The 25,407-nt window shown below is 42.4% G+C and overlaps 1 protein-coding gene across 4 annotated transcripts in view; it reads left to right on the top strand.

Annotated features, from left to right (window-relative positions):
• The first annotated feature begins 7,917 nt into the window (after nt 1-7,917).
• P4ha1 (prolyl 4-hydroxylase subunit alpha 1) overlaps nt 7,918-25,407 on the top strand; it is a 58,546-nt gene continuing 41,056 nt past the window's right edge. For 2 of the 4 annotated variants that reach the window (XM_042266364.2, XM_042266365.2), the window contains exons 1-2: nt 7,933-8,052; nt 23,351-23,568. In XM_042266364.2, coding sequence (XP_042122298.1) covers nt 23,515-23,568 — 54 coding nt within the window. In that variant the 5' untranslated portion in view covers nt 7,933-8,052; nt 23,351-23,514. Of the gene's footprint in view, nt 8,053-23,350; nt 23,569-25,407 lie in introns of all 4 variants that reach the window. The other 2 variants (XM_042266366.2, XM_076557207.1) reach the window with 1 other exon arrangement.

Below are 25,407 nucleotides of genomic sequence, written 5' to 3'. Positions count from 1 at the left end.
CAAATGGAGGAACCCCCGGAGGGCAGAAGTTCGCTGTCAATGGTCTACATTCCAGACTCAATGTTCGACCATCTAGCATCTAAGTAGTTAACGCCCAAAATACAGGATACACAACAAGGAACTTCCTTTAAGCATTCAGAAGGGTGGATACCGGCAGGGAATCCGAATAGGGAGGAATTCTGATCAAGGTCAAGCAAGCAAGGCCGCAGCCACTCCCAGTCGGGGGCCAGGGCCCATGGCGCCCACAGGTCCCCCCTTTTTATTAAATGAGCTTCTGACTTAGGTTGCGTGGGACCAGCAGACCACCTTACCCGTCATAGAGACACTTGCCCAGGCCACACAAGTGCTCTGTCTTAGGTTGGTGGCAGCCGCCCAAGCATTACCCGTCTCTGAATACTCATTATCATACAGACTCAACCATGTGAGCTGTAGAGTGACTGCTGCCAAAGATCTCAAAGTGGCACTGGGCTTGCAATCTGTGCGACACAGAAAAGACCAACAGAAGTCCGAACCCACCCATAGCCAGGAGGCTAAAGGCAATTGAACCACTCCCTTCTAAAACGAGCCTTGCTGTAAAAAGGAGTCCTTGTAAGGTGGTATCCCATAAGCAAATGGAACTTGAGTTTTAATAATTTTTTACAACTTACAAAGCCAATTATAATGTATAAAAGTGGAATTAAATTTGTCATGCCCAATAAGAAGAAAGATTAACTAACTGTGGTAGCTACTTTTGCTGCCAGGGTCTCCATTGTGTTAGCTGTAGTAACCAATTATGAAATAGCAATCCCAGGAACAATAGCAGCAGTGACCACCACTGCTAACAGCAACAACGGCAACAGCGATGTCAGAGTCTCTTCTGGAGCATGTGAGCATCATCTGTGTCTAGCTGCCACGGTCCACTGGCATGGACACGGCTCCAGGAACACGAACCACCAAGGCCCATTTTTCTTGATCCCAGCACTACTTAGGCTGGCAGGTCTGCAAGAGAACAACTGAGAAACAAAGAAAACAGAAAACAAAAACAGCAAACAAGGAGTATAACTAATGGCCTCAATAATGGCCACATTCAGGCTCACAAATTTTGAGGTATCTTCAAAAAGGCTAGATGAATTTCAGGAGGCGAATAAATGTTGCACAGAGCCATTCCTGAAAAGTAGGTACTACACCAGCTTGAGGGGGGTTGCAAAATGCGAAAAAGGCTTAGCTGGTATGCTACTGTTTACAACTGAAGTTCATTGACCTTCAGAGTTATCCTTAATCTCCAAGGTGTGGTACATTCTCAATGTTTTTTGAAAAAAGTTACCATACATTACCTTCTGAGGAATTCAACCACATGGCTACAGTTCCTAGGCTTAGAATAATGTTTGTCAAGGCTGGCCGTATTGGGCTCTCAATCCCCATCGGCATCAGAAGGGGAGAGTTTTTTACGAAGGCCCAATAGGTCTCTGCCATGTTGTGATTCAGCAGCAGCCACAGGGCGCACACAGCGTTCAGGAACCCAGAGAGGAACTTCATTGTCCTGTGGAAAGACACAAACAGATCCCCGGGCCCACACCAACACCGGATCGGGTCCCCTCCAAGTGCCAGTAGAAAGATCTTTCCATCGCACCAGAGGATGATTTGCAACAGGAGCCCTCCAGTGCTTATCTGCAGCAGATACTCCAGCAGAATCCACCGATAAAAAATTTAAAATATATAAAACAAGGGAAAGAATAGAATGTGGAGAGGAAAGATGAGCCCCTAACTCCCCCTTTTTTACTTTAGCAATATAAGTTTTTAAGGTACGATGGCAGCGTTCTACTATAGCATGTCTTTGAGGATGCAAAGGAATGGTGAAGAAACAATCCCTCAAGTCAACCACAATTAAGTGCCAATGTTTAGGAATTGCCACAGGGGCAGGCAAGCCAGGCTGTGTTGCTCCCATGAGAAGCATGGTTTTATTTACAGCTCTAAGATCCTGTAACAGCCTCCATTTTCCTGATTTCTTTTTATAACAAATATAGGTGAGTTCCAAGGTGAAGTGGAAGGAATGATATGTCCAGCATCTAACTGCTCCTTAACCAATGCATATGCAGCCTCCAATTTTTCCTTAGCAAGGGGCCATTGCTCCATCTACACAGGGTTATCACTCTTCCAAGTGATTTTTATCGGTTGTATTTTGAAGGCTGCTGTGCAGTGACCCCTATGGAAAAGATCCTAATCCTCTAGTATCGCCAGGACCCCTAGTGACACAGTTTTTGTCTGCCGCAGGGAGCGGGTCTCCTTGCAACATATTCCCTAAGCCTTTGCCTGGGCAGTAGCCCTGACTCTTCAGCATCTGTTGTACAGGCTGTGTAGTAAGCACCGCTCCCATGCCATCCAACACATCCCGTCCCCACAAGTTCACTGGAATGTCAGGTAGCACAAAGGGTTGAAAAGTTCCTGCATGACCTTCCTCATCCTTCCAATTTAAAAGTAGCCTGCTCTGCAATGGCATCTGAGCTGTGCTGATACCTTTTGGTTAGAGGTAGAATTTTTAAGGGGCCAATTGGGATCTCAGGATTCTTGAGAAATTATAGATATATCCAGCACCAGAATCCAATAATCTTCCAATCTCAATCCCATATAATTTTATTTTTAATTTAGGCTGTTATCATTGATAACTGTTTGTCAAAACACCTTTTTTTTTTTTTTTTTTTTTCCCTGATTTTGGCAAAAGAACTTGGCAAGCTGGCAAGCGAACTGTTCAGCTGCAGGGCTCGATGAGGGGCCTTCCACACTTGGGAGGGGGAGCAGACACCCAATGCAGGGTGCAATGTGCACCCCTCATCTGTCTGCAACCCCACACTTATTAGACTGACTTTAAAAACTAGGAAGTTTGTCCCTGGGGGATTCTTTTCTAGTCTGGACTAGCTTGAGTTGCTGTTGGCCTATTCAGTTTAAAATCACTCCTGCTTATTGCAGCCATCGTTAGAGAAGAGTCTTTCCAAGAATAGCTGTATCTTTTAAACATTCTACTCAAGAAGTCATTGACTGGCCGGGCGGTAGTGGTGCATGCCTTTAATCCCAGCACTCGGGAGGCAGAGCCAGGCGGATCTCTGTGAGTTTGAGGCCAGCCTGGTCTACAGAGTGAGATCCAGGATAGGAAGCAAAACTACACAGAGAAACCCTGTCTCAGAAAACAAAAAACAAAACAAAGCAAAAAGAAGTCATTGACTGATAAACACATCCAAACCCTTTAAGTTCAAGGGGATTGGAGTTCTTGCAGGTTTAGGGTGGGGCTGGAGAATCCAGGGTCATATCCTGTTACCATCCTCCCTGTAACTTTCATTTTCATTCTAGCAGAGCAGGGATAATGAGGCTGAGTAGGCATAGACTTAATAGGAAGTGTCTTTTCTGGGCAAACGAAGGCAGATATATATTTTTTTTTAAGTTACAAACACCATTGCTGTATTTTGGATATATTTTGTCCCTCCAAAGTCATATACTAGAGTTTTAGAACCTAATATAATATAACAGTGTTAAAAGAGTTTGCAGGGTGGTGGTGGCACACACCTTTAATCCCAGCCCTCGGGAAGATCTCTGAGTTTGAGGCCAGCCTGGTCAACAGAGTTCCAGGGCAGCCAGGGCTACACAGAGAAACCCTGTCTTGAGAGACAGAGAGACAGAGAGAGGGAGGGAGAGTGGGAGGGGGGAAGAGAGAGAGAGAGATCTCACCCTTTCATCTTTCTTCCCATCTCTTCCCTTCCCTCTCCCTATACTTCTCCCATGTCATACCATCTGTCGTTATGCAGTGTGATACGACATGAGGTAGCCAGTTGAGCTTAAGCATTTCAAAACTGTGAGCCCAAATCAACCTCTCTCTTACTTATGAACCACCCAGCCTCAGATATTGTCACACCACCAGTCAGTGCACTGCTAAGACAATCATCATCACCACCATCTTCATCAAACTGAAAAAGAAGAAAATAATTTTGAGACAGACTCTCACTATGTAGCCTAGGCTGGTCTTGAATCACCTTCTGGTCTTCCTCAAAGGTAGGATTACAGAAAAGTGCTACTATACCCAACTGACAAAATGCAATTTTAAAATTCATTGCCTGGCACAGACTTGTTTTGCTTTTCTTTATCATTTTTACTCTTGATATCCCCCCCCCCCCCCCCCCCCCCCCCCCGTCTCTGTGTAGCCTTGCCTATCCTGGAACTCACTCTGTAGACCAGGCTGGCCTGGGACTCACAGAGCTCCGCCTGCCTCTGCCTCCCGAGTGCTGGGATTAAAGGTGTGTGCCACCACTGCCTGGCCTCTTTGTCTCTTAATATGATAATAATTGGCAACAAGTTTCATTCCAATATTTTTAGCATATATGCTGCTGAAGCGAGCATGGCAACAAGTTTCTATTGAATAGTTCAAAAAGTATGCATGTCTGTACATGATGTTCATGCCTTGGAGGCCCAAGGAGAGTGTTGGATCTCCTGGGACTGGAGTTACAGATGGTTGTGAGCCACTCTGGGAGCTAGGAGTCAAAAACCCTGTCCTTTGAAAGAGCAGCCAGTGCTCTTAACTGCTGAGCCATCTCTCTAGCCCTTGTTTTTTTTTATTATTTTATTTTTTCTATTATCAGCTTGATACAGTACAAATTCTTATCCTAATAGTGAAATGTTTCACTGAAGCTTGCCCAGTGATTGAGTAAACCCAAACTTATTATAAGCCACAGTCATCCTAGGGTCTCCCCTGCTATGTAGCCTCCCTGGATCTGTGGGCTCCAGTCTGATTGTTCTTTTCTAGCCCTTGTTTATAACTTCTTGATGACATCACATACATTTTTAAGATTGCCATTAAATCTGGAGACATCACCAACAGTTTGTTTAATCTAATGACTTAAAAAAAAATTGGGGCACATCAGATTTCTCCAAATGAACAGCATTCTAGTTTGCTGGAGAGCAGTCCTTTAAATTCTAACAGGAGAGAACTTCCTTTTAAACTTAGCACTGATAAACATTAAATCTTTAAATTAAAATAGTGGCAGTTCCTATAATCCTAGCCCTAACATCTTAAGTGGCCCGCACAGGACTTGGATTTTTGCCCCCTTAGTTATAGGGCAGAGCCTCTCACAGAAAGGAATGGAGAAGCTGTTGGGCTCTCTTTTAGAAACAGATCTGAAAAAAATTAAAAGGAACTTGCCAATTTAAGGGCTGAGGCATAAGGGCTGAGGCAGGAGGATTATTGCAATTTCGAGGCTAGTTACCTAGTAACTTCCCAGTGTTGTAGCCTATAGTGTGAGGCCCTGCTTCAAAAAAATCCAAACAAAAATAAATAAAATCACACACACACACACATACACACACACACACACACACACACACACACACACACACACACACACGGCGAAATTGCCATAGATTAGCCTCATGCTCTCTTAATTTCAATTCTGCTTTCCTCCATTATCTTCCCATTTTTCTTTTTTCAGCACAGGGTCTGAACCAATAGTATCACACATACTACCAAGCACTCTACTACCGACCGAGGTCCACATTCCAAGCCACACACTTTTGACTCTGGAACAAAGCGCACGTCCACACGACAAGAGGTCTGGTCCTGCACCTTTCTTTCATAATCCTGGGAGGGCCAGCACAATGGGTGGGAAGAGTATTCTTGGAAGCTTGGGACAGCTGGCAATATCCTAACCACATATAAAAGAGACTCTAGGCTACAAAAATAAGTCTTACTAAATGCAAACCAAATGTAACCCTAGTTCAATTTTAGCAAAACGTTTTAGATGACTGCCAGCTACTCCAACACCTATAGTCAAGAGGAAGTGTGGCGGAGGGGGAGTCACTGAGGATGAACGAGAACAGTAATAATACCCTACTCTTTACAAAGTTTATAAAAGCATACGGTCACGGAGGCATATTGCTGAGATCCCTTTTAGGGTCTTAGAAGGGGGGCATTGTTCCTGTAAATTCCTGAAAGTGAAGTTTCATCGACTGTCTTCAGGGTCTGGAGACATTCCTCAACTCATAAAACATATTAAGGAGGAAAGGAGCTTTTATATGGGTCATATCTGTTCAGCATTTACTATAGTGGGAATTAAAAAATGTAAAATACTTTTATTAATGCATTTTAAAACAATTATATTACAAGTTAAAAGAATAACTCCCCCGAGACAGGGTTTCTCTGTGTAGCTTTGGAGCCTGTCCTGGAACTCGCTCTGTAGACCAGGCTGGCCTGGAACTCAGAGATCCGCCTGGCTCTGCCTCCCGAGTGCTGGGATTAAAGGCGTGAGCCACCATGGCCCAGCAAGAATAACATTTTTAATAAAAACATTTAAAAAGTATTAGTGAGACGTGTGTGGTATTTTTGTTTATATTTCTGTCAATTCTCTTATTTGTGGCTTGGTTGGGATATGCTCTACCTTTAACTATTACAGGGGTGCAGTCGTCTCTGGAAATTCAGCTGTGCTGTCCTTATAGTGAAAGAGTGAGAATCTTCCTACAAAAATAATTTTGGCTTTATTGACCCTGACTAGGCTTGCAGAACCACACATTTACAAGTCAATTCTTTTGGGTGCCTGAAGCTCTTTATCTATTTAATCAACCCCGCCTCCCAGATAAGTGCCAATCAGTTCCATACTTTAGCAAACAAGGAAAACTTTACAGACAGCTTTTAATGAATAACATGTCTTAGGGAAGTTATCCTTTCATTGACAAGGGGTAAATTATCTCCAGGATTGTCCTTAATTCTAGTTAGTAAGGCTTTAAAACCATGACTAACCTCAAACACAACTTAGGTGCTTCATATAGTGTGCTCAGTAGTTTTTTCTTTTTTTTTTAAGATTTACTTTTATTAATTTTAACTCTCTCTCTCTCTCTCTCTCTCTCTCTCTCTCTCTCTCTCTCTCTCTCTCTCTCTCTCTCTCTCTCTCTCTCTCTCTGTGTGTGTGTGTAAATACAGGTGCTCTTGGAAGCCCAGAGGTGTTGGATTCCCTGGAGCTAGAGTTGCTGGCCCTTGTGAGTGTCCCAACATGGGTGCGGTTGTGCCCTATCTCCAAACGGTTCTTTTGTTGTTGACGCTTGTTTGTTTTGTGTGGGTTTGTTTGGGTGTAGGTAACAAAATCTAAGGCCTTCTTTTATGGTAGGCAAAAGCTCAAAGGCCAACAGTCTGGCACACCCCTGGCCGCTCCCATTACCTAAGTTTCCAACTTCTCCCTGAATCCTTGGCATGTGCTAAGTAAGTGCTTTTTTATTCATTATCGTATTTCATCCTCGCAGCCATCCTAGGTGACAGATAATAAATAACACTGAACTCTTTTGCAGATGTGGAGCCTAAGATACAGGTAGGTTAGTGCCCAATCTTACACAAAACTGGGTCAGGATCTAAACCTTGGGTTCAATCTATTATTCACTGATAAAGTATACAGGTGGGAGACAGCGCGAAATCCTCGTGTTTAAAGGCATAAATAGGCAATTATTAAACCAAAACACTGTAAGGTCCAAGAAAGCCCGGACAGCCATCCGGGACGCACGTCTTCTTTCCCACCCCACGACTCCGCGTGATTGCCTCATTTTCCAGACATCTCTGTCTGTCCCGATGCCTTCGACGCTCTGAGACCGAACGCTGACCCTGAAACGCAGGCGCTCCACGGAATGGGGAAACTTGTGTGTGTGGAGGGGGAGAGGAGGAACCTCCGTGGTAACCACGGTAACGGTGGCGTGGCGGGAGTCCTGCGCAGGCGCACAGCGTCCTCCTGTGGGCCTGCCTGGGCCTGGACCTCCCCGGGGCCCGAGGGCGACTCCGGGTGGTGGGTGGGAGCCCGGCGGCGCGCGCCTGCGCAGCGGGCCGGGCGCTGGTGTGACCGAGCGCACGTAGCGAGGGCTGCGGCCGCCCCTTCCCCGGCGCGCCGGCGCGGCCCGGGGGTTATAAAAGGGCCGGACGGGCTCCCTCTGCCGCCCAGAGGCACCGCTAGCAGCCGGCTGGAGGGTAGCGGGGAGGTAGCGGCCCGAGCGCAGGCGACAGGACCCGACGGGACCCTCCGCACCCGAGCTGTCGCCGCCCTCAACGGCCCCGCTGTCTAGGTGAGGCGCTCCCCCGACCTTGGGGACCGGTGCGGGGTCCCCGCGGGCAGCCGGGTGTGTGTGTGTGTGTGCGGGGGGGGTCCCCTCGCTCTCGGCGGCGGGGGGCTCTGTGCCGTGCCACCGCCGCCCCCCGGGTCTCTCGGAGGGGATTCGGCCCCGCACCCCGGAGGCCCAGCCTCCCCGCCCGCCGCTCGCCCGGCTTCCCCCTCGCCGCCCCCGTCCTGCCTCCGGCTAGGGCTGCAAGCCGCTTCTGCCCCGCCCCGGGACTGGGACCTTCTTGAATGTTCCATCCCGGGCAGCCGGCCTCCCTGTTGACTTGGGTCGCGGCGGTACCTGGTCCTCCCTCCAAAGCTGGAGGAAGAAGGCGGCGAGGGCGGGCGGGCGGGCGGGGGTTTTCTGGGCTGCCACGGCCGCAGATGGTTAGCATGTGGCTGGCTGGGGAGAAAGCTTGCGGCGGGCGCTTTGCAGCCGGGGCTGGGGCACTCCTCCTCCTCCGCCGCCGCCTTTTTCTTTTCTTTTTCTTCTCGCTTTTGGAAAGTGAAGCTGGGAAGTGGGACCCACGCAGAAGTTAGGGCTGAACTTGCCTGTGGCGTGTCGCGGTGCAGCCTCCGCAGTTAGACGTAGCCCGGGGAGATGAGCTGCGGGAGCTGAGAAGTGGCTGTCATTCAACGCTGTCGGGGAAGCTGGCTTCCTCTGCATCCCCGTGAATCCTGTTAGGACGCGTGAACCCGTCTCTGTATTCTGTATCCCTCCCCCACCCCACCCCCACTTCGTCCTCCTCTCCCACTCCTCTCGTTCCGCTCACTCCCCCCACCCCTTTTCGTCCTTCCCTCCCCTCGTAGGATCGAAAAGTCAAGTCTATTGCATGCAGGCAGACCTTCCATGGTTGTATGAGAATTTTAAATTTAAATTTCGTGATCGCCCCCCCCCACCCCCATGGATGTTTTAGTGTGTGTGGTGGAGGGAAAGGATGGTACGAGAAACATGAGACCCTTTCAAGAGCGGGAACTTAATACGGACGCACTTTTTAGACGCTGACATCTTAAGCGGACCGCACAGAATGAGGACTCTTGGATCTTTTTGCCTCCTTAGTTATAGGGCAGAGCCTCCCACAGAAAGGAATGGAGAAGCTGCTGGGTCCTCTTTTAGGAACCGAGCAGGAAAAAAAAAAAAAAATTTAAAAGGAACTTGCCAGTTTCAACTTAACTGTTTCTCCGAGAGCCGTGGCTCTTGGACTTTTCCTTGGAATGCGCTCTGGAGGGATGGAATCGCCACTACGTGAGTGGGGGAGGGGGGAGACGTGGCAGCAGCGTTCCTTCATCAACTTTTTCCCTTTTTTTTTTTTTTTAAGGTTGAGGGGAAAAAAACGTATTTCCCTTCTCAGGTTTAGATGTAGCTTATGAATGGAGCTAGTCTTTTCCTAAAATAATCATATTAAAAAAAAACATGCCTGCATAGCAGGAACATTGAAAATTAATTTTCAAAACACATAAAAGGGTTATTTTGGTTATTTCTATGGAGAAAGTAGATTTTTGAGCAGGAAGTAGTGAAGAAGCTGAAAGTGAACAACCTTGAATTTTTTGTCCTGATTTGAAATATGAACAGCTGTGATTTCTTTTTTCTCCTCAGCCTCTGATTTTTCTTTAACTTTGGACTTCAGCCTGAGTGTCATTTCAGATCAGATCCTTAAATATGAATTTGAAGTTTTGCCTTTTTCTTTCTGTAGGAAGCATAGCTTTTTTTTTTAACTACTTCTTTAAAAGGTTGTGACAGTTTGATTTTGGAATATTGTGTCTAGTGTTTTTTTCTGAGGGCAAATGCCTTTTGGGTTTACAGACTAGGGAAATGATTATTTCTCTTTTAGGAGGGTAAAGCTGTTTCCATTGTTCTACTGAAATGAGTTTCATTTTGAAATGTTGAAAGCAGGGACTGTGATATAAAAGGACTGAGCAATTTTGTCTCTTGTTAACTCAGCAAAGTAGGTGAAAAATAGGTACAACTTGTAATTATTATAAAAAATAAACACTGAAGAACAAGGCTTTAGGCCACCTGTGTATTCCATTGTTGCAGGTGAGTCTCAGCTTTGGAAGGGGGAGACTGCTATTTTTCTGTTGCTGCAGACTGAGTTATGTATTTGACAAGTTCATTTCAAACATTTGCACTGATGCCAGGGATGTGTTAAGAATTGGGACAGCCATAAAGTTTGTGAACCTTAGTTTCTGTGGAAGGAGTGCTTTGTTTTTAATAAATGACTAACCTGGGGGGTAATTATTGTTCTTAGATTAATCTTTGAGATCCAGAATGGTTTCCAACATATTTTGAGGCCATGAAACCCCTTGAAAGTCGGCAGGAAGGTAGGGGCCTAAATCAGAAAATACAAATACACATTTCTATATAATTTTATATATTATTTTATGCCCCATCCATTAACTCCATTATAAGAATCCCTAATATCTAGGCTTCTTGAGGCAGACTTCTTGATTGTTTCAGAAAGTTGAGATGAGCATATGTCAACTTCAAGTATATAGATGGCTCTAATAAACTTTTGCTGAAAGTGTTTTTAACGAAATAGGTTCTTAGAATTTGTTGAACTGCTGTACTGTGAGTCAATAGAAATATATCATGTTATATATGGTCCTTCCTCTCCCCCAATATTGTAACACTGAAGGTGAAATAAACATGAAGATAAGAAAAGTAACTGGAATGGTCTTTGACATTGAATTTATTGTCTTTCTTGTGGTAAAATATTAAATTTTACAATTAAACCATTTGTGGCATGTGTATAAATATATGCATAAAATGGGGACTTAGATATGTGAAATTAGGGGTTGGGGATTTAGCTCAGTGGTAGAGCACTTGCCTAGCAAGCGCAAGGTCCTGGGTTCAGTCCTCAACTCCAGAAAAAAAAAAAAAAGATAAGTGAAATCAGTTAAAACTTGTGTTTATATTCAGTGAAATGTTTTTATATAAATTGAAGCTATCCTCTCGTTAGTTTTCCTTTAGCCAAATAGATACTATGCCTGGAAACCTAGAAAATTATAAAAGATTCTCATTTAGGGTACTAGAGCAATTTTGAAGCAAATTCCTCTTCCTGCCTTCTTGTGGATGCCCAGGATGATTGTTAGTATATTTGGCTGGATGCTGGCTAAAAATACAGTGCTAAGATTCATGCTTCTTACATAACTATCATCAGAATAAATTCTGCCTTAGATTTCTTCTGCTTCCTGTTTTTAGAAATGTGTTCATGTTTTGATGGTTTAGTTTTCTCAGTAATATTAAATCAAATTAATATACCATGCTTCTGGTATTTTACATTTGAGCTGTTTATTATAAATAATGTAAAGGGAAGACTAATTCAGTAGTTGTTTCATTTATTTGGATGGTGGCAGTTAACTTTTAACTTGTTTTCTTTTCATCTCTGTAATTAATTAAATATTTTGAGAAAGGTTCTCACTATTGTAGCCCTGGTTGAACCTGGAACTTCCCTCAGACCCAGAAAGATTTACCTGTGTCTGCCTCCCAAATGCTGGGATTAAAGGCATATGCCACTGTGCTCAGCCTTGTCTTAGTCATTTTTCTGTTGTTATAACAAAATGCTCAAGACTGGATAATATGTAAAGAAAAGAGTTTTGTTCATGAGTCTGGAAGTCTTAGAAACATAGCTCTGGCCAGACGGTGGTGGCCTTTAGTCCCAGCACTCGGGAGGCAGAGCCAGGCAGATCTCTGTGAGTTTGAGGCCAGCATGGTCTACAGAGTGAGATCCAGGACAGGCTCCAAAACTGCATGGAGAAACCTTGTCTCGAAAAACAAAAAACAAACAAAAAAGGGAAAGAAAAGAAACATGGCTCTGACTTGTGGTCAGCTGCAGTGATGGCCTCACGGCAGATGGCCTCACAGTGCTAAGAGTATTTGAAAGTAGTCATGGGGTAAGGAGGGAAGTACATAGATCCAGGGGTGTGGTTCACTTTCCCTAACAATCTGCTCTTGAGGGAACTGACTGACAGACCCTGAATTTAACCACTTCATTGGTCCCTTCTGAAAATGATGTCCCCGGTGACTTCACCTCCTCCTGGTAGTCCCCACCTCTTACAGGCTCTTCCACTGGGGCTGGGCAGATTGCCCAGTGGTTAAGAGCACTCGCTACTCTTGCGGGGGACCCAGGTTTGATTCCCAGCACCCACGTGGGATCTCACAATTGTCAGCAACTGCAGTCCTAGAGGATCGCATGCACTCTTCTGACCTTTGAGGATACCAGGCATGCATGTGGTGCACATACATGCATATGGCCAGAATACTCATATACATAAAAATTTTTAAATCTTAATAACAAAAACTTTAAAAGTTCTACCCTTTGGGTGATGAGGTAGCTCAGTAGGTAAAGACACTTGTCACCAAGCCTGGAAACCTGATTTCAGTCCTCAGGACCCACATATTAGGAGAGAGACCTGACTCCTGGGAGTTGACCTTTGCACCTCCTTCATCTTGCATGTCCTTCATCTTTCCTCCCACCCCCTGTCTACAGCCACACTGGGGGACTAAGCTTCCAACACAGGAACCTTTGAGGTACAAAACTAGATCCAAACCATGGATGCCAACCATTGTACTCAACCTCAAATCATTTAGAAAGTGCTCCGGAAAATGTTTTTATTTATTTTTGAGACAAAGTCTCATCACTGTGTAGCCCTGGCCATCCTGGAAATCACTATGTAGTTGTACATACACATACATAACTTGTCTATCCTCCTAGGCTCTCCCTCCTCTATGCTGGGGACCGAACCCCGAGTTTTGTGCATGCTAAGCAAGTGCTTTTTCCACTGAGCCACATTCCCTGTGCCCTAGAACTTCGCTTTTAAGTAAATTCTGTGAGGTGCTTTTATGGACAGCTCCATTTTACAAATAAAAGACTCAAAAAGGTCTCATCATCTGGTTAAGAATAGTAAGTGGCGAAGCTGGGACTTGGATGTGGTTGGTTGCAGGTTGTCCATTCTCTTGATTCATGTTTCATGTTAGTGCAACATACCAAGCTTTCTCATCATGAACTGTTCTTTGGGTTATTTTACACTCCCTCAAAAGACAAAGTTGCCCCAGATACGGTAGTAGTAGTTAACAATTGTGACTCTTTAGTTCTCAGGTTCTTCTATTCACAAAGAACATTCATCATGTAGCCCACATGCTGTAGACCTCTGTTGAAATTTAATGAGCAAGAGCTATAGAATTGGGCTGTGGTTTATTTTTGTCCCCTTTTCCTTTGCTTGACACAGAATCCCTTGATGTGTAGCGTAGACTGACCTCTTGAGTGCTGGGATTACAGGTGTCTCACACAGTACCCAGTTCTCTGGATTTTTTTTTCAGTCTTTGAAAAGTGGTTTTGTTTGTTTTTTGAGGGAGTTGGTTTATTTATTTTATATGTATTGGTATTTTGTCTGCTTGTCTATATGTGTACCAGTGTGCCCACAGTGATCACTAGAGGCATCAGATTACCTGGAACTGGAAGTACAGATGTTTGATAACCAAATAATTGTTTCAGCTAAGGCAAATACATACATTGAGATGTACTAGTGTTGGGTCTTAGAGACAATGTCTTGAAGGTGTCTTTGATTCTGTATAGGTAAGCATTTGTTATGTTATATATCTATATATATTGATTACTGTGCTGACAGAATTATAATTTCTAGTTTGAAATAGAATGGAAAACAGTTACATGTATTTATATGACTATTTGAGAAATATCTAGTAAATATTAACTCATTTTAAATAGGCTGAAGGCTTCTCTTTTACTCTAATTTTATATTAATTGGACTTTCATATCCAGTTCTCTAAAAACAAAAACCCTATAGTGTTTGTGAACCCTCCTTGCTTAATTTAGGGCTCCAAACATGACTTGCCATGTTGACTTTTGGTTTTGCTCCTTTGTTCAAATAAATCCCCTCACACTTTTTTTGAGGGGGTGGGGGTTGAGGCAGAGTTTCAGTGTATAGCCCTGGAACTGTGTGACTGTCCTGGATCTCACTCTGTAGACCAAGTTGGCCTTGAACTCACATATATTCCCCTGCCTCTGCCTTCCGAGGACTGTGTTGAAAGGTATGCGTCACCACTGCCTGGCACCTCATGTTTTTTAACTTTTTAAAAAATTTTGATATTGTAATATAATTACAACATTTCTTTTTCCTCCCTCCACTTCCTCTCATATAATCCTCATTTTTCAAATTCATAGCCTCTTTTCATCAATTGTCATTTCATACATACACATATATAATATGACTATATGTGTGTATATATACATACATACATGTAAAACCTCAGTCTGTATAATGTTGCTTGTATGTATGTTTGCAGGGCTGACCACTTGGTATTGGCTAACCAGTTGATGTGCTCTTCCCTGGGGAAGACTTATTTCTCCTGCTCCCAGCATTCCTTAGTAGAGCCTCCCCACACCCTGTCCATTCGTGTTGTCCTTGATCAGCTCATGTTTAGGTAGGTCATGTTGAGAGTTTGTGGGTGTAGCTTTTGACATTACTAGGAGATAAGATAGATAGTCTCACAGCAAATTCCCTGATCCTCTGGCGCTTACTATCTTTCTGACCCCTCCTGGGCGATGTTCCCTGAGCCTTAGATATAGGGGTCTTTTTTAGATATATGTACTGTGATTGGGCTCCACAACTCTGCATTTTGATTGGTTATGGTTTTCTGTTGTGGTCTTCTCTGTTGCTCAGAGAACTCTCCTTGATGAGGGGTGAACACTACACTTATCTGTGGGTATAAGGACAGATGTTAATAGATTGTTATTAGGGATGCTGCTGGCTTAGTAATGAAGTGGTTATAGATTGTCCTTCAATATCTGTGACATGAATCCCTCCACCTATTTTTTTTTAACCTACATAAGATTTTACTCATATTCAGGGCTGGCAGGATGGTGCTCAGCAGGATAAGATACTTGCTACCAGTTCCAGTGGCCTAAGTTGGATCTTCTGATCCACATGGCGGAAGAGGAACTGATTCCAGCTATCCTTTGAACTTCACATATGCCATGGCATGTGCCCCCCCATTAATAAATAGTATAAAATATAAAGACTTCACTTACATTCAAAGATTGCATGAAGTTGTCAAATTTGCATGATTTCAGAATATATCCATCATCTCTTTTCACCACAAATGTATTTTGAAAATAAATTACTTATACTTGAATGATAAAAAGCACTACTGACCTTACATGTGAATACAGTGAACAGTTGTTATAGGTACCAAGCAGAGTGATAGTGATGAAAATGAGAAAGGGGGTTGCTAGTAAGCTGAAGAAATGGACATTAGACAACTCTGCTGAGGAATAACAGACACTAAGTAAAGTGCACGTTTAGTGTGCAATTGGGTCAGTTTGGCAAAGACACTTAAAAAATGTCAATATAATCAATACAAGGAATGTCCATTACCCTTAAAATTTTCCTCATGGCTCTTTGAGGTCTCTGTTTCCTGCTCTTAGAGACCTTTCCTCTATGTGACTTAAGATTCATTTGTGGGTGTTACATAAAATAATTTTGTGTGGAGGTGTGAGTTTGACTTCTTAAAGTTAACATTGACTTTTGGCATTTATCCATGTTGCTACATGTACATTCTGTTTTTATTGATGAATAGTATTTTGATGGACATTTGGGCCATTTTCTGTGTTGTGAGCTTTTGTGTAAACATCTTTGTAGAGGCTCATACTTCTGCTCCCGGGTTAATATGTAGGAGCAGAATAACTAGAGCATACATGATAAGGAAATATTCTCCCCCCAGTTGTTGACTTGTCTCTTTTTTTTTTTAACATTGTGCTTTAAGAGGTAAGAATGTTCACTATTCTCAGACAACATATCTATGTAAAAAACTGGTCAGGACAATTTCGAGAGGACTAGTTGAGAGGATCCAGCCTGACAGACTACTCTCAAACAAGGACTTGAAACAAGCCCTGAACTTTCCTATTATGCAGAGACTGGACAAATGATACAGGACTTGATGAAAATTTTGAAAAGAAAAATTTTGAAAAGAAAAAAATTTTCTTTTCAAGATTCCCTAAAGATATCTTCACCCCTAGAAAGCAAAAATAAAAAGAGAATAAGCTATGAGATAGATCATTGAATCTACTCTGAGAAAAAAGATAAAGAAATAATAGGATAAATAGGTAGATCATTGAATCTATACTGAAGAAAAAGGGGAAGATATAAAAATGACAAAAGGTAGACTACTGAATGTATTATGAAAAGAAAAAAGAATATGGATATGATAAGATAAAAAGGGAGATTATGGAATCTACTTTTAAAAAGGAACAACTTGTTTTAAATAAGATAAGTAATGAAAATTTTTTGGTCTGAGTTGATCAGATGTTACTGGACTAGACATTGTTAATAAATATAATGGAGTTTTTATCTGAATCTGTCAAATGTTAATGGACTAGACATCATTAATGTAATTTTTGGCTGCATATATTGTATATACTTATTGGATAGTTTTTCTTGTATTAGTTATAAGCTTTCTTTAATTTTAGACAAAAAGAAATGTGGTGGTATTGTGTTCTCCAAAATATTGTGTACCTTAATAAACTTATTTATTAAATAAGTTTAAATAAAAGAAAATTTTTGGGTTAATTGTCAAGTCCTGTATCATTTGTCCAGTCTCTGCATAAAAGGAAAGTTCAGGGCTTGTTTCAAGTCCTTGTTCAAATAGTCTGTCAGGCTGGAGGGAGAGGCAGGAAGATGCGGAGTTTCAAGGTCATTGTCTGCTACATGGTGAGCTTGAGGTCAGCCTGGGCTACATGTGATCCTGTTTCAGAAAGCAAAGTCCTCCAAATGAGTGCATTCAGCAAGTTTACAGGATAGAAAGTCAATATACAGCAGTCAGTTGTCTTTCTCCTTAACTGGTACTTAACAACTGGCGGTTAACTGAACAGTTACCACCTTAATGACCCCAGAAACATGCAGCTTCACAGAACTGTACAAGGCGAGTATGCTGAAATGACAAAACTCTGGCATACCATCTTCATGGATGGGAAGACTGACTATTAAGATGCTCCCTCTTCTCAAACTAGCCCGTATCCCAGCAGTATACCTACAGAGACTGAGGAGCTGATTCTAAAGATGGGGAAAAGTGAAAACCCTTGGAAAGAGCCAAGTTACTATAAAGCTACCGTACTCCAGACAGTATGATATTAGAAAAAGATACAGTGAACAAAACAAAGTTCACACACAAACATGGCCAATTAAATAAAAACAAAACAAAACAAAACAAAAAACCAAAAACCCTCCAAGACAAAGTCATAGACCAGACTGCTTTGAATTCAAAATTCTCCTGTCTCATCTGTTTGAATGTACACATTCAGCTCAGTTCATTTTTGGGAAGCTAAAAAGCAAATCAATACAGAGAAGTCTGGAACAATTGCTTAATTATATGCAAAAAAGGGAGGAGAGCATCCTTGTAAGGTTTTCTGTTTGTTTTGTTTTGTTGAAACAGGGTCTTATTGTATAGTTCAGGCTGGCAACTTTGGACTCTGTAGTTCAGGTGAACCTCAAACTCAGTCTACTGGTTCAGTCCTCTGAGTGCAGGGATTATTGGCTCTTTTCTTATTTTTCTGGTGTTTTTGTTTGTTTGTTGTTTTGAGACAGAACTCACCATGTAGACTAGGTTGGCCCCAAACTCACAGTTGATCCTCTTGCCCCTACCTCCTGGTGCTGGGGTTTCAGGAGTGTGCCACCACACCTGGCATCTTTGTTTTATCCGTAAGAGAAATTTTGAAAAACGTTACTGTTTGTATATAGCGGGATCCTTAAGCAGCGTCAAGCATTGCATGCGTAATTTAATGTTTCTTTTCCTCCTTCCTTTCCACAGCCTCCTTCCACTCTTTGCTCCCTCTTAAAATACAGTCTGCATCTGATTTCTAGTGAAGTTTGAGTCGAAGTGGCCTCTTCTCTACTTCTCCAAGTCTTTGTTTTTCTTTCCGTGTCCCTCAGGACACCTTGGTAACAAATCCAGCTGTAGCTCTTGCCCCACCTTTGGAGTTTCTTAAGTGTCTTCTGTGTGCCTGACACCATCTTAAGTGCCTTAATTTACATTGTTGGGTTATTGTTGTCTTTATAAGCCTAAGGCTTTTTTTTAGTTCTATTATTTTATTTCATGTGTCAGTGTTTTGCCTGATTGTTTATCTGTACACTGTATGTGTAGTATCTGAAAGAGCCAGAAGAGGATGTCGGATCTCCTGGGACTGGAGTTACAGCAGTGGCAAGTGGTCATACAGATGCTGGGAATCAGACCCTGGTCCTCTGGATGAGCAGCCAGAGCTGTTAACTACTGGATTCTCTCCAGCCCAGAAATACTGCTTTTTTAATTACTTGGTGGTGGTCACTTTTAGCCTCATGTTTTAAGTTGCTTATTCTCCTTCCTATTAAAAGGCCATCAAATAAAGTAGACATTATTGATAAATCTTAATAATTTAGAATGCTTGTAATATATCACTTACAATGCCATTTTTAGGCTCTCTATCCTGGGAAAAGAGCTCTAACTTTTTTGTACATTAGGAAAGGTATGTTTTGAGACAAGATACACACACACACACACACACACACACACACACACACACACACACACACATCCTTAGGCTGGTTTAGAACTCATAATCTTCCTGCTTTAGTCTCTTGAATTGTAGGTGTGTGGCACCACACCTTACAGGAACTGCCTATGTGTTTCTAAGGTGCTTGAAACAATTAAAATCTATTGTTTAGTTTAAAATAGGCAGTCTAAGCCAGATGTGGTGGCGCATGCCTTTAATCCCAGCACTCATGCAGATGCAGGCGGATCTCTGAGTTCAAGGCCAGCCTGGTCTACAGAGTGAGTTCCAGGACACCCAGGGCTATATAGGAAGACCCTTTTTCTAAAATAAAATAGACAGTCTAAAAGTCAAGAACAAGACCATTTTAATAGTGATTCCTAAATTTTTATTAAAAATCTGATATAGCATTAAAATAATTGTCCATCAGAAGCATGATGGAAATTTATAGAATAAAGTTAAGACAGATTACAGTTTGATGAGGGATTGCAAAGAAGATTAGAAATTTAACCAGTTCTTTTAGTAATTGCTTGGTTGTTTTGGAAAACATGTCCTACGTGAATGGGAAAGCATGCCAAGTCCAGTTACGTAGCACGTTGTAGTGGCCTTCATTAGGAACCAGAGTTTGTGTTGATTGTGAAAACTATCACAAGATTAAAGGTGAACACAGAAGCCTGGAGAACAAGCAGTTAGTAGCAGATCTGCTAGAGCTTTCTAAAAGGTTTGACGCAAGTATGGGAGGCAGGGAGAGACTTTAAAGGAGCCTTGTGGAAAAATTTTAATGTCAGGCAAAGTTTAGATTAGAATATCAAGCATTCTTTCATCTCCGTTAAGATTTGGGTGATGTGTCTGGGAAGGAGGAACATTTTCTTAAAATGTTGCAACTTTTTTAGAAGAAAAATATGAGGCTGAAAGGATAATAAAGTATCTGCCAGATGTCCTGTTCTAGTAATCCATTAAATAACTTGTACTTGAAACTCAATGAATGCTGATAACACTGTAAATGTTTACAGTGTAGTAGAACTATTCCAAAACCTGTTCCTACGTTTGATTGACCTGGTGAGTGTGTGGGGCTGGACTTTTCCTGAAAGAAGCATGACAGAAAAGTTGTGTTCGGTAGATAGCAGTGTGTGTTTACCCAGGCCTGCCTTCAGTAAGGTTGCTGCTCTCCCCTCCCCCATAGTTTTAAAAATATAACATTCACACTAAACATGTACATGTATGTTACAGGATTGTATAATAAAAATTCATGAATCTGCTGTCTAAGCAGTAATCAGATGCTTTTCTTTTTTGATACATGGTTTTGCTTTGTAGCTTAGGCTGGCCGAGAGCTCATGATGGTAGCCCAGGCTGGCCTCAGATTTCCAGTCTTCCACTGTAGCCTCATCAGTGCTTCAGTTACGGCTCTGCAGTGCCACATCGGGCTCTGAAATCATTCCTATTCCACGATACCAGGGTTATCTTGGCATCCTTTCCCTTTTCTCCTCCTTCCATCCCTTAAATCTTCTCTCTCCTCTCTGCAGGTCTTCTCAGGAATCCCGAGACTTAGTTTTTCCTCTTAAGAGATTCCATTCAATACTCCAGGGGCAGGAGTAGAGAATCTCTGGGAATTCAAGGCCGCCATGGACTACACAGTGAGACCCGGTCTCAGAAAAACCAAATAAAGAAATAGCGTAAAATGAGAGAGATTGCATTTACTTTGGCTTATTTAAATTCTGTTCCCTGTGTGAAAACTTAGAGCAGAAGGCGATTATATCTCACCGCTTCTAAATGCTGTAGTAGCCCTTGGGAAGCCTGACTCTTAAGTATTCTGTAGTGATTTGCTTTTGCAGACCTGAAGGGTAGAAATAAATGGAAGTAGGACATAGTAATTAAGAAAATCATTATGCTTTAAAAAAAAAAAAACTGTGATTATAAAGCTATGTCTGCCTATTAACATGCCTCTTAGGTTGTTCAGTGAATGTGGGTAAATGAGACATAGTACTGAAACAGATTAGAGTGAGTCTTTTTCTGAAAGATGAATTGAAGTGTAAAACTTTTAAAGAAGGAGTCCTGTTTTTGTGATTTCAGTGTTTTTCTGTATCCAGTGGCTCTCCAAGTATTGTCGGCAGATCAGCAACGTCTGCAGCTCCTGGATATGAGTACAAATTACCTGGCAGTTTGAGAACCATAGCTGTATGGCAACAATTAGCTTGTCTTGCTGGTTGTTTGGAGTGATGCTGTATAGGCCTGAACTTTATATTGCAAATGATAAAATCCAATTTAAAGTAGCCTGGAAAAAAAGACTTATAAAAGAGGCTTCCTTCGGTGTATTGGGAAGTTATTGGGGTATCTCACTGGTTCAGTGCACCAGTTGTAAAGAACGAGAGACCTTGTGGTTAGAAGTTCTTGATGCTGTATTACTTTGTCTTGATTGGCTGGATACATCCTTGAGAACTAGGAAAAATAGTCGTAGGTCCGACCCCAGTTCACATGTGAGTTAAGCAATTCCATGAAGACTGCTTTCTCCCATTCACAAGTCCATTCCTTAACCATTATGTTTGTGAGGATGAGGGTCAGTGATTGGTTTGCTTTGGATTGTATGTCTATTTCTAGGAAGAAGAACGGACAGGCATGCCACCATGACAGCATAGTTCACTACTTCATAGTTGGTTTGCCTTCAGATAGACCTCCAGATAAGACACCTGGAAAATGGATGGGTGACAAGGTGGCTCCGTGTGTAAAGCACTTGCCACACAGCGCTGAGGACCTGAGTTTGGACCCCAGAATCCTTGTAAAGGTCGAAGGAGAGAACTAAATGCACAAGGTTGTCTGACCTCCATATGTGTGCACTCCGACCCATACATCATATATACGTACATAACAAAATATGCAGAGGTATATAAAAAGTCACTTAATGCCCTCCTACATTCTCCTGAATTCCTTCTGCATATTTTCTTACATAGTCACAACTATATTACTTGTTAATTTTCCCTCTTCTGTTTTGAAGAGACACTTTCACTATTTATATAGCACAGGCTGGGTTTGAACTTCTGCCTCAGCCTCCTAAGTGCTGGGATCACAAATGTACAAATTTGAGCATTTTTTGTTAGCATAATTTCTCCTTTTGAATTTCTAATTTCTTTATCCATTTACCTATTGGCATCTTTTTGTCAGGACTCCTCGGTAGACTTATAAAAGACAGTTTCATCGAGATTTTTCTTTTATTGCACCTCATTTACTTTGTGTGCCTGGATGTGCATGTGTGCCATGGTGCTCCAGTGGAGGTCAGAAGATAACTTGGAGTCACTTTTCCTCTCCACCATGTGTGTCCTGAGGAGTGAACTCAGGTCCTCAGGCTGGTGGCAGCCTTTACCCACTGGGCCACTTCAGTGGCCCTACAAACCATTTTTATACCATCTGGATTTTGATAGATTGTTTTCTTTTTCCTTTCTCCCTCTCTCCTCCCCCACCCTCGTGTGTGTGTGTGTGTGTGTGTGTGTGTGTGTGTGTGTGTGTGTGTGTGTGTGTGTACACGCACATGCTTATGAGTGCAGGTGCCTATGGAGGCCAGAGGAGTCAGATTCTCTGGAGCTGGAGTTACAGGTGGATATGAAGTACCTGATGTGGGTGCTGGGAACCAAATTCCGATTCTCTGTAAGAGCATTACATACTCTAGCCACTTATTTTTGAGACAGGATCTCACTGTGTAGACAAGGATGGCCTTGAACTGACAGAGCTCCACCTGCCCCTGCATCCTTGAGTTCTGTGATTTAAAGGTGTACCACCACACCTAGCTCCTTTTTATTTTTTTTTAATTAACTTGCTGGGGGTGGGGCTTCTGTCATGATTTGTGTGGAGGCTCGAGGACAACCAACAGGAGCTGGATCTCCTTGAACCATATGAGATCTGAGGACTGAACTCGGGCCACTGGGTTCGCTGGCAAGTGCCTTACCAGCTGAGCCATCTTACTGGCACCGGCTTTCTTCTTTTTAAGCTGGTAAATTCCCAGCTTTCAAAGACTTTATCGCTTGTTTTGTTACGCTGTTTTGGTTATAGCTATTTGATCTTTGCAAATTTATTTTGAAGAAGCAGACATTTATTCTTTATTCCTAGTGCTTTGGGGTTTTAAAGAGGCTCTGTGGTTATTAAAGGTCTAGTTTTTCAGGGCTGGAGGGGTGGCGCAGGACTTCAGAGCACTGTCTCTTCTTGCAGAGGCTCTGGGGTTTAGTCCCAGCTGTAAATTCTAGTTTCGGGTGATCTGATGCCCTCTTCTGGCCTCTGCGGGCACCATGTGTGCATGCGGTGCACATATATACTCCAGAGAGAAACACTCATACATTTAAATAAATCTAAACCAATATTTTTTAAAAAGGGAAACATTTGAAAAGACATAGTTACTGGAAGAAAATGCCATTTTAAAGCTGCTCTTTTGTTATTTCTGTAAGCTAATGGTTCTTGATTCACTGTGAGGTTTAAAGAAAATGGCAAGTAACAAAGAATCCTTAATAACTATATTTCAGTAATGAAAAATCTTATCTGACAGATCTCAAATTTATCATAAGAGTTAAAAATTTACACAATACTTGTGATTAGCCTTCTGTTAATATAATAAAAACGTGTAAATTTTTCTTCTGGAAATAGCATTTACTCATTAAGAAAATTATGGCAGAAATCTGATTAAACACTGAGAAAATTCTAGACTCTTCAGATAGCCCAGTGTTTTGAAAAAGTCTTGTGCTTTGGCAGGAGCCCAGGAGAGGAAGTGCCTACATCTGCTACATTCTAGAAGCTTTCCCTAGATCACTCTCTGTAAGGCAGCCAAGAAAGCTGGATCTCACTACTGTGTGCTTCTGGAAGGATCTGGAAACTTGTAGCAAACTTGAGGGAGGAGATACAGGAGTTCTTCCAGAATGCCATTTTATTGCGGTGATCTATTTTTACTGAGATTCTACATAAGGGTGAAGGTAAAGGTACTTTTCAGCTTTTATGAAACGGGGGCTTTCAGCCAAGCGTTTGAAAAGTTGTTGATTTAGACAAATTCACATGGGAAAGATCGGTGAGATGCCTACAAGAACAGGTTGGCAAGTCAGCCTAACCGATGGGAACCTGCTTCTGAAGCGAGCCCCACCGTAGTGGGGAAGGCCAGAGCGCAGTGGGAGGGGGAGGGGTGCTGGTGTAGTGGGCGAGGCAGGGCGGAGCCTGTCCGTGGTTGCTTAAAACCCACCTTATCATGAGTAGTCCTCACTAGGAAAGACTGCTCCAGGGACTGGGAAAGACCGGAGGCACGGGGGAGAGGCTTTGTGCTTAAAGACTGTGAAGACCAGAGTTCAGACCCCCAGAATGCAGGTTTTATGCCAAGTGGGTGTGGCAGTCTGCCTGTGATTCCAGCCTTAGATGGCAAAAACCTGATCCCTAGAGCAAGCTGGCTCCAGGGACTAGCCATGAGTGAGCTCTGGATTTGGTTGAAAGAACCCGCCTCAATGAATAATTGAAAGGGTGATTAGGAGATTGAGACATCAGCCTCAGGCTATGCATGCATGCACATGTGCATCACACACAGAAGAATGGAAAAAGAAAAAAATTAAAAAGAAAGGCTTTGCTACAAGGTTGAAATTAGGGGGAAAATCACAGCTGTGATTTTTTCCAGAATGCCATTTTATTGCGGTGATCTATTTGGATTTTTTTTAAAAAAAGATTTATTTATTTATCATGTATACAGTGTTGTTTGCATGTATTCCTGCAAGCCAGAAGACGGAACCAGATCTTATTACAGGTGGTTTTGAGCCACCATGTGGGTGCTGGGAATTGAACTTAGGACCTCTGGAAGAACAGCCAGTGCTCTTAACCTCTGAGCCATCTCTCCAGCCCTTGGATTTTTTTTTTAACATAGAACACAATAATAAGATAAGTTAGTCCTTTCTAAAAGTTATTACTTCCTTCCTCCAAAGCTAGCCCTCAAAAACTCTGTCTTTAAGAGAAATTACTAGTTTAAATATACAGGGCTGTTAATTCTTTTGGCATTCTCCACAACTTGAAATAATAGCATTGTGGTTGGGGGCGTAGCTCAGTTGATACAGTACTTACCATACATACTCTGGGTTTATCATGCTCTGGGTTCCATCTCCAATACCACATAAACAGGGCATGGTGGTACATACCTGTAATCCCAGTTATTAGGATCAGAAGTTCCAGGTCATCCTTGGCTACATATACATAGTAAGTTCCAGGCCATCCTGTCTGGCCTTGTCTCTAACAAACAAACAAACAAAAAAATAGCATAGCTTAATTCATGTTTAATTAATATACCATACAATCCTATCTCTTTCATCATTCATGATTCAGTCCTTTCACAGAGTTATGAAATATTCAGTCACCTCGGTTTTAGAACATTTTTATCACCTCCAAATCCGCAACTTGGGGTTTTAAATTTTAGAACCATACTTGGGAGCCTGGCAGAGGTGGCACATGCCTTTAATCCCAGCATTCAGGAGGCAGAGGCAGACTCATCACTAGGAGTTCAAGGACAGCTTGGTCTACATAGTGAGTTCCAGACAGCCAGGGCTATACAGAGAAACTCTATCCCGAAAAATCAAAAGAGAAAAAAAAAAAAAAGAACTGGAGAGCTCTGAATATTTTTTCTTTTAAACCATTTTTAACATCTTTAAAATATATTAGTGATGTTTAAAGTATATTTTTGTGGGAAATTCATGTTTTAGGTCTAGATCAAAGGAAAAACCATTTTTCATACTAAATAAAAAGCCACAGCTGGGCCTGGAGAGATGGATGGCTCAGAGGTTAAGAGC

This window comes from Peromyscus maniculatus, chromosome 21 (genome assembly GCF_049852395.1).
Source record: "Peromyscus maniculatus bairdii isolate BWxNUB_F1_BW_parent chromosome 21, HU_Pman_BW_mat_3.1, whole genome shotgun sequence".
Lineage (NCBI taxonomy): Eukaryota > Metazoa > Chordata > Mammalia > Rodentia > Cricetidae > Peromyscus > Peromyscus maniculatus.
Note: the sequence above shows the minus strand (reverse complement) of the source record. Positions and strands in the feature narration are given on the sequence as shown.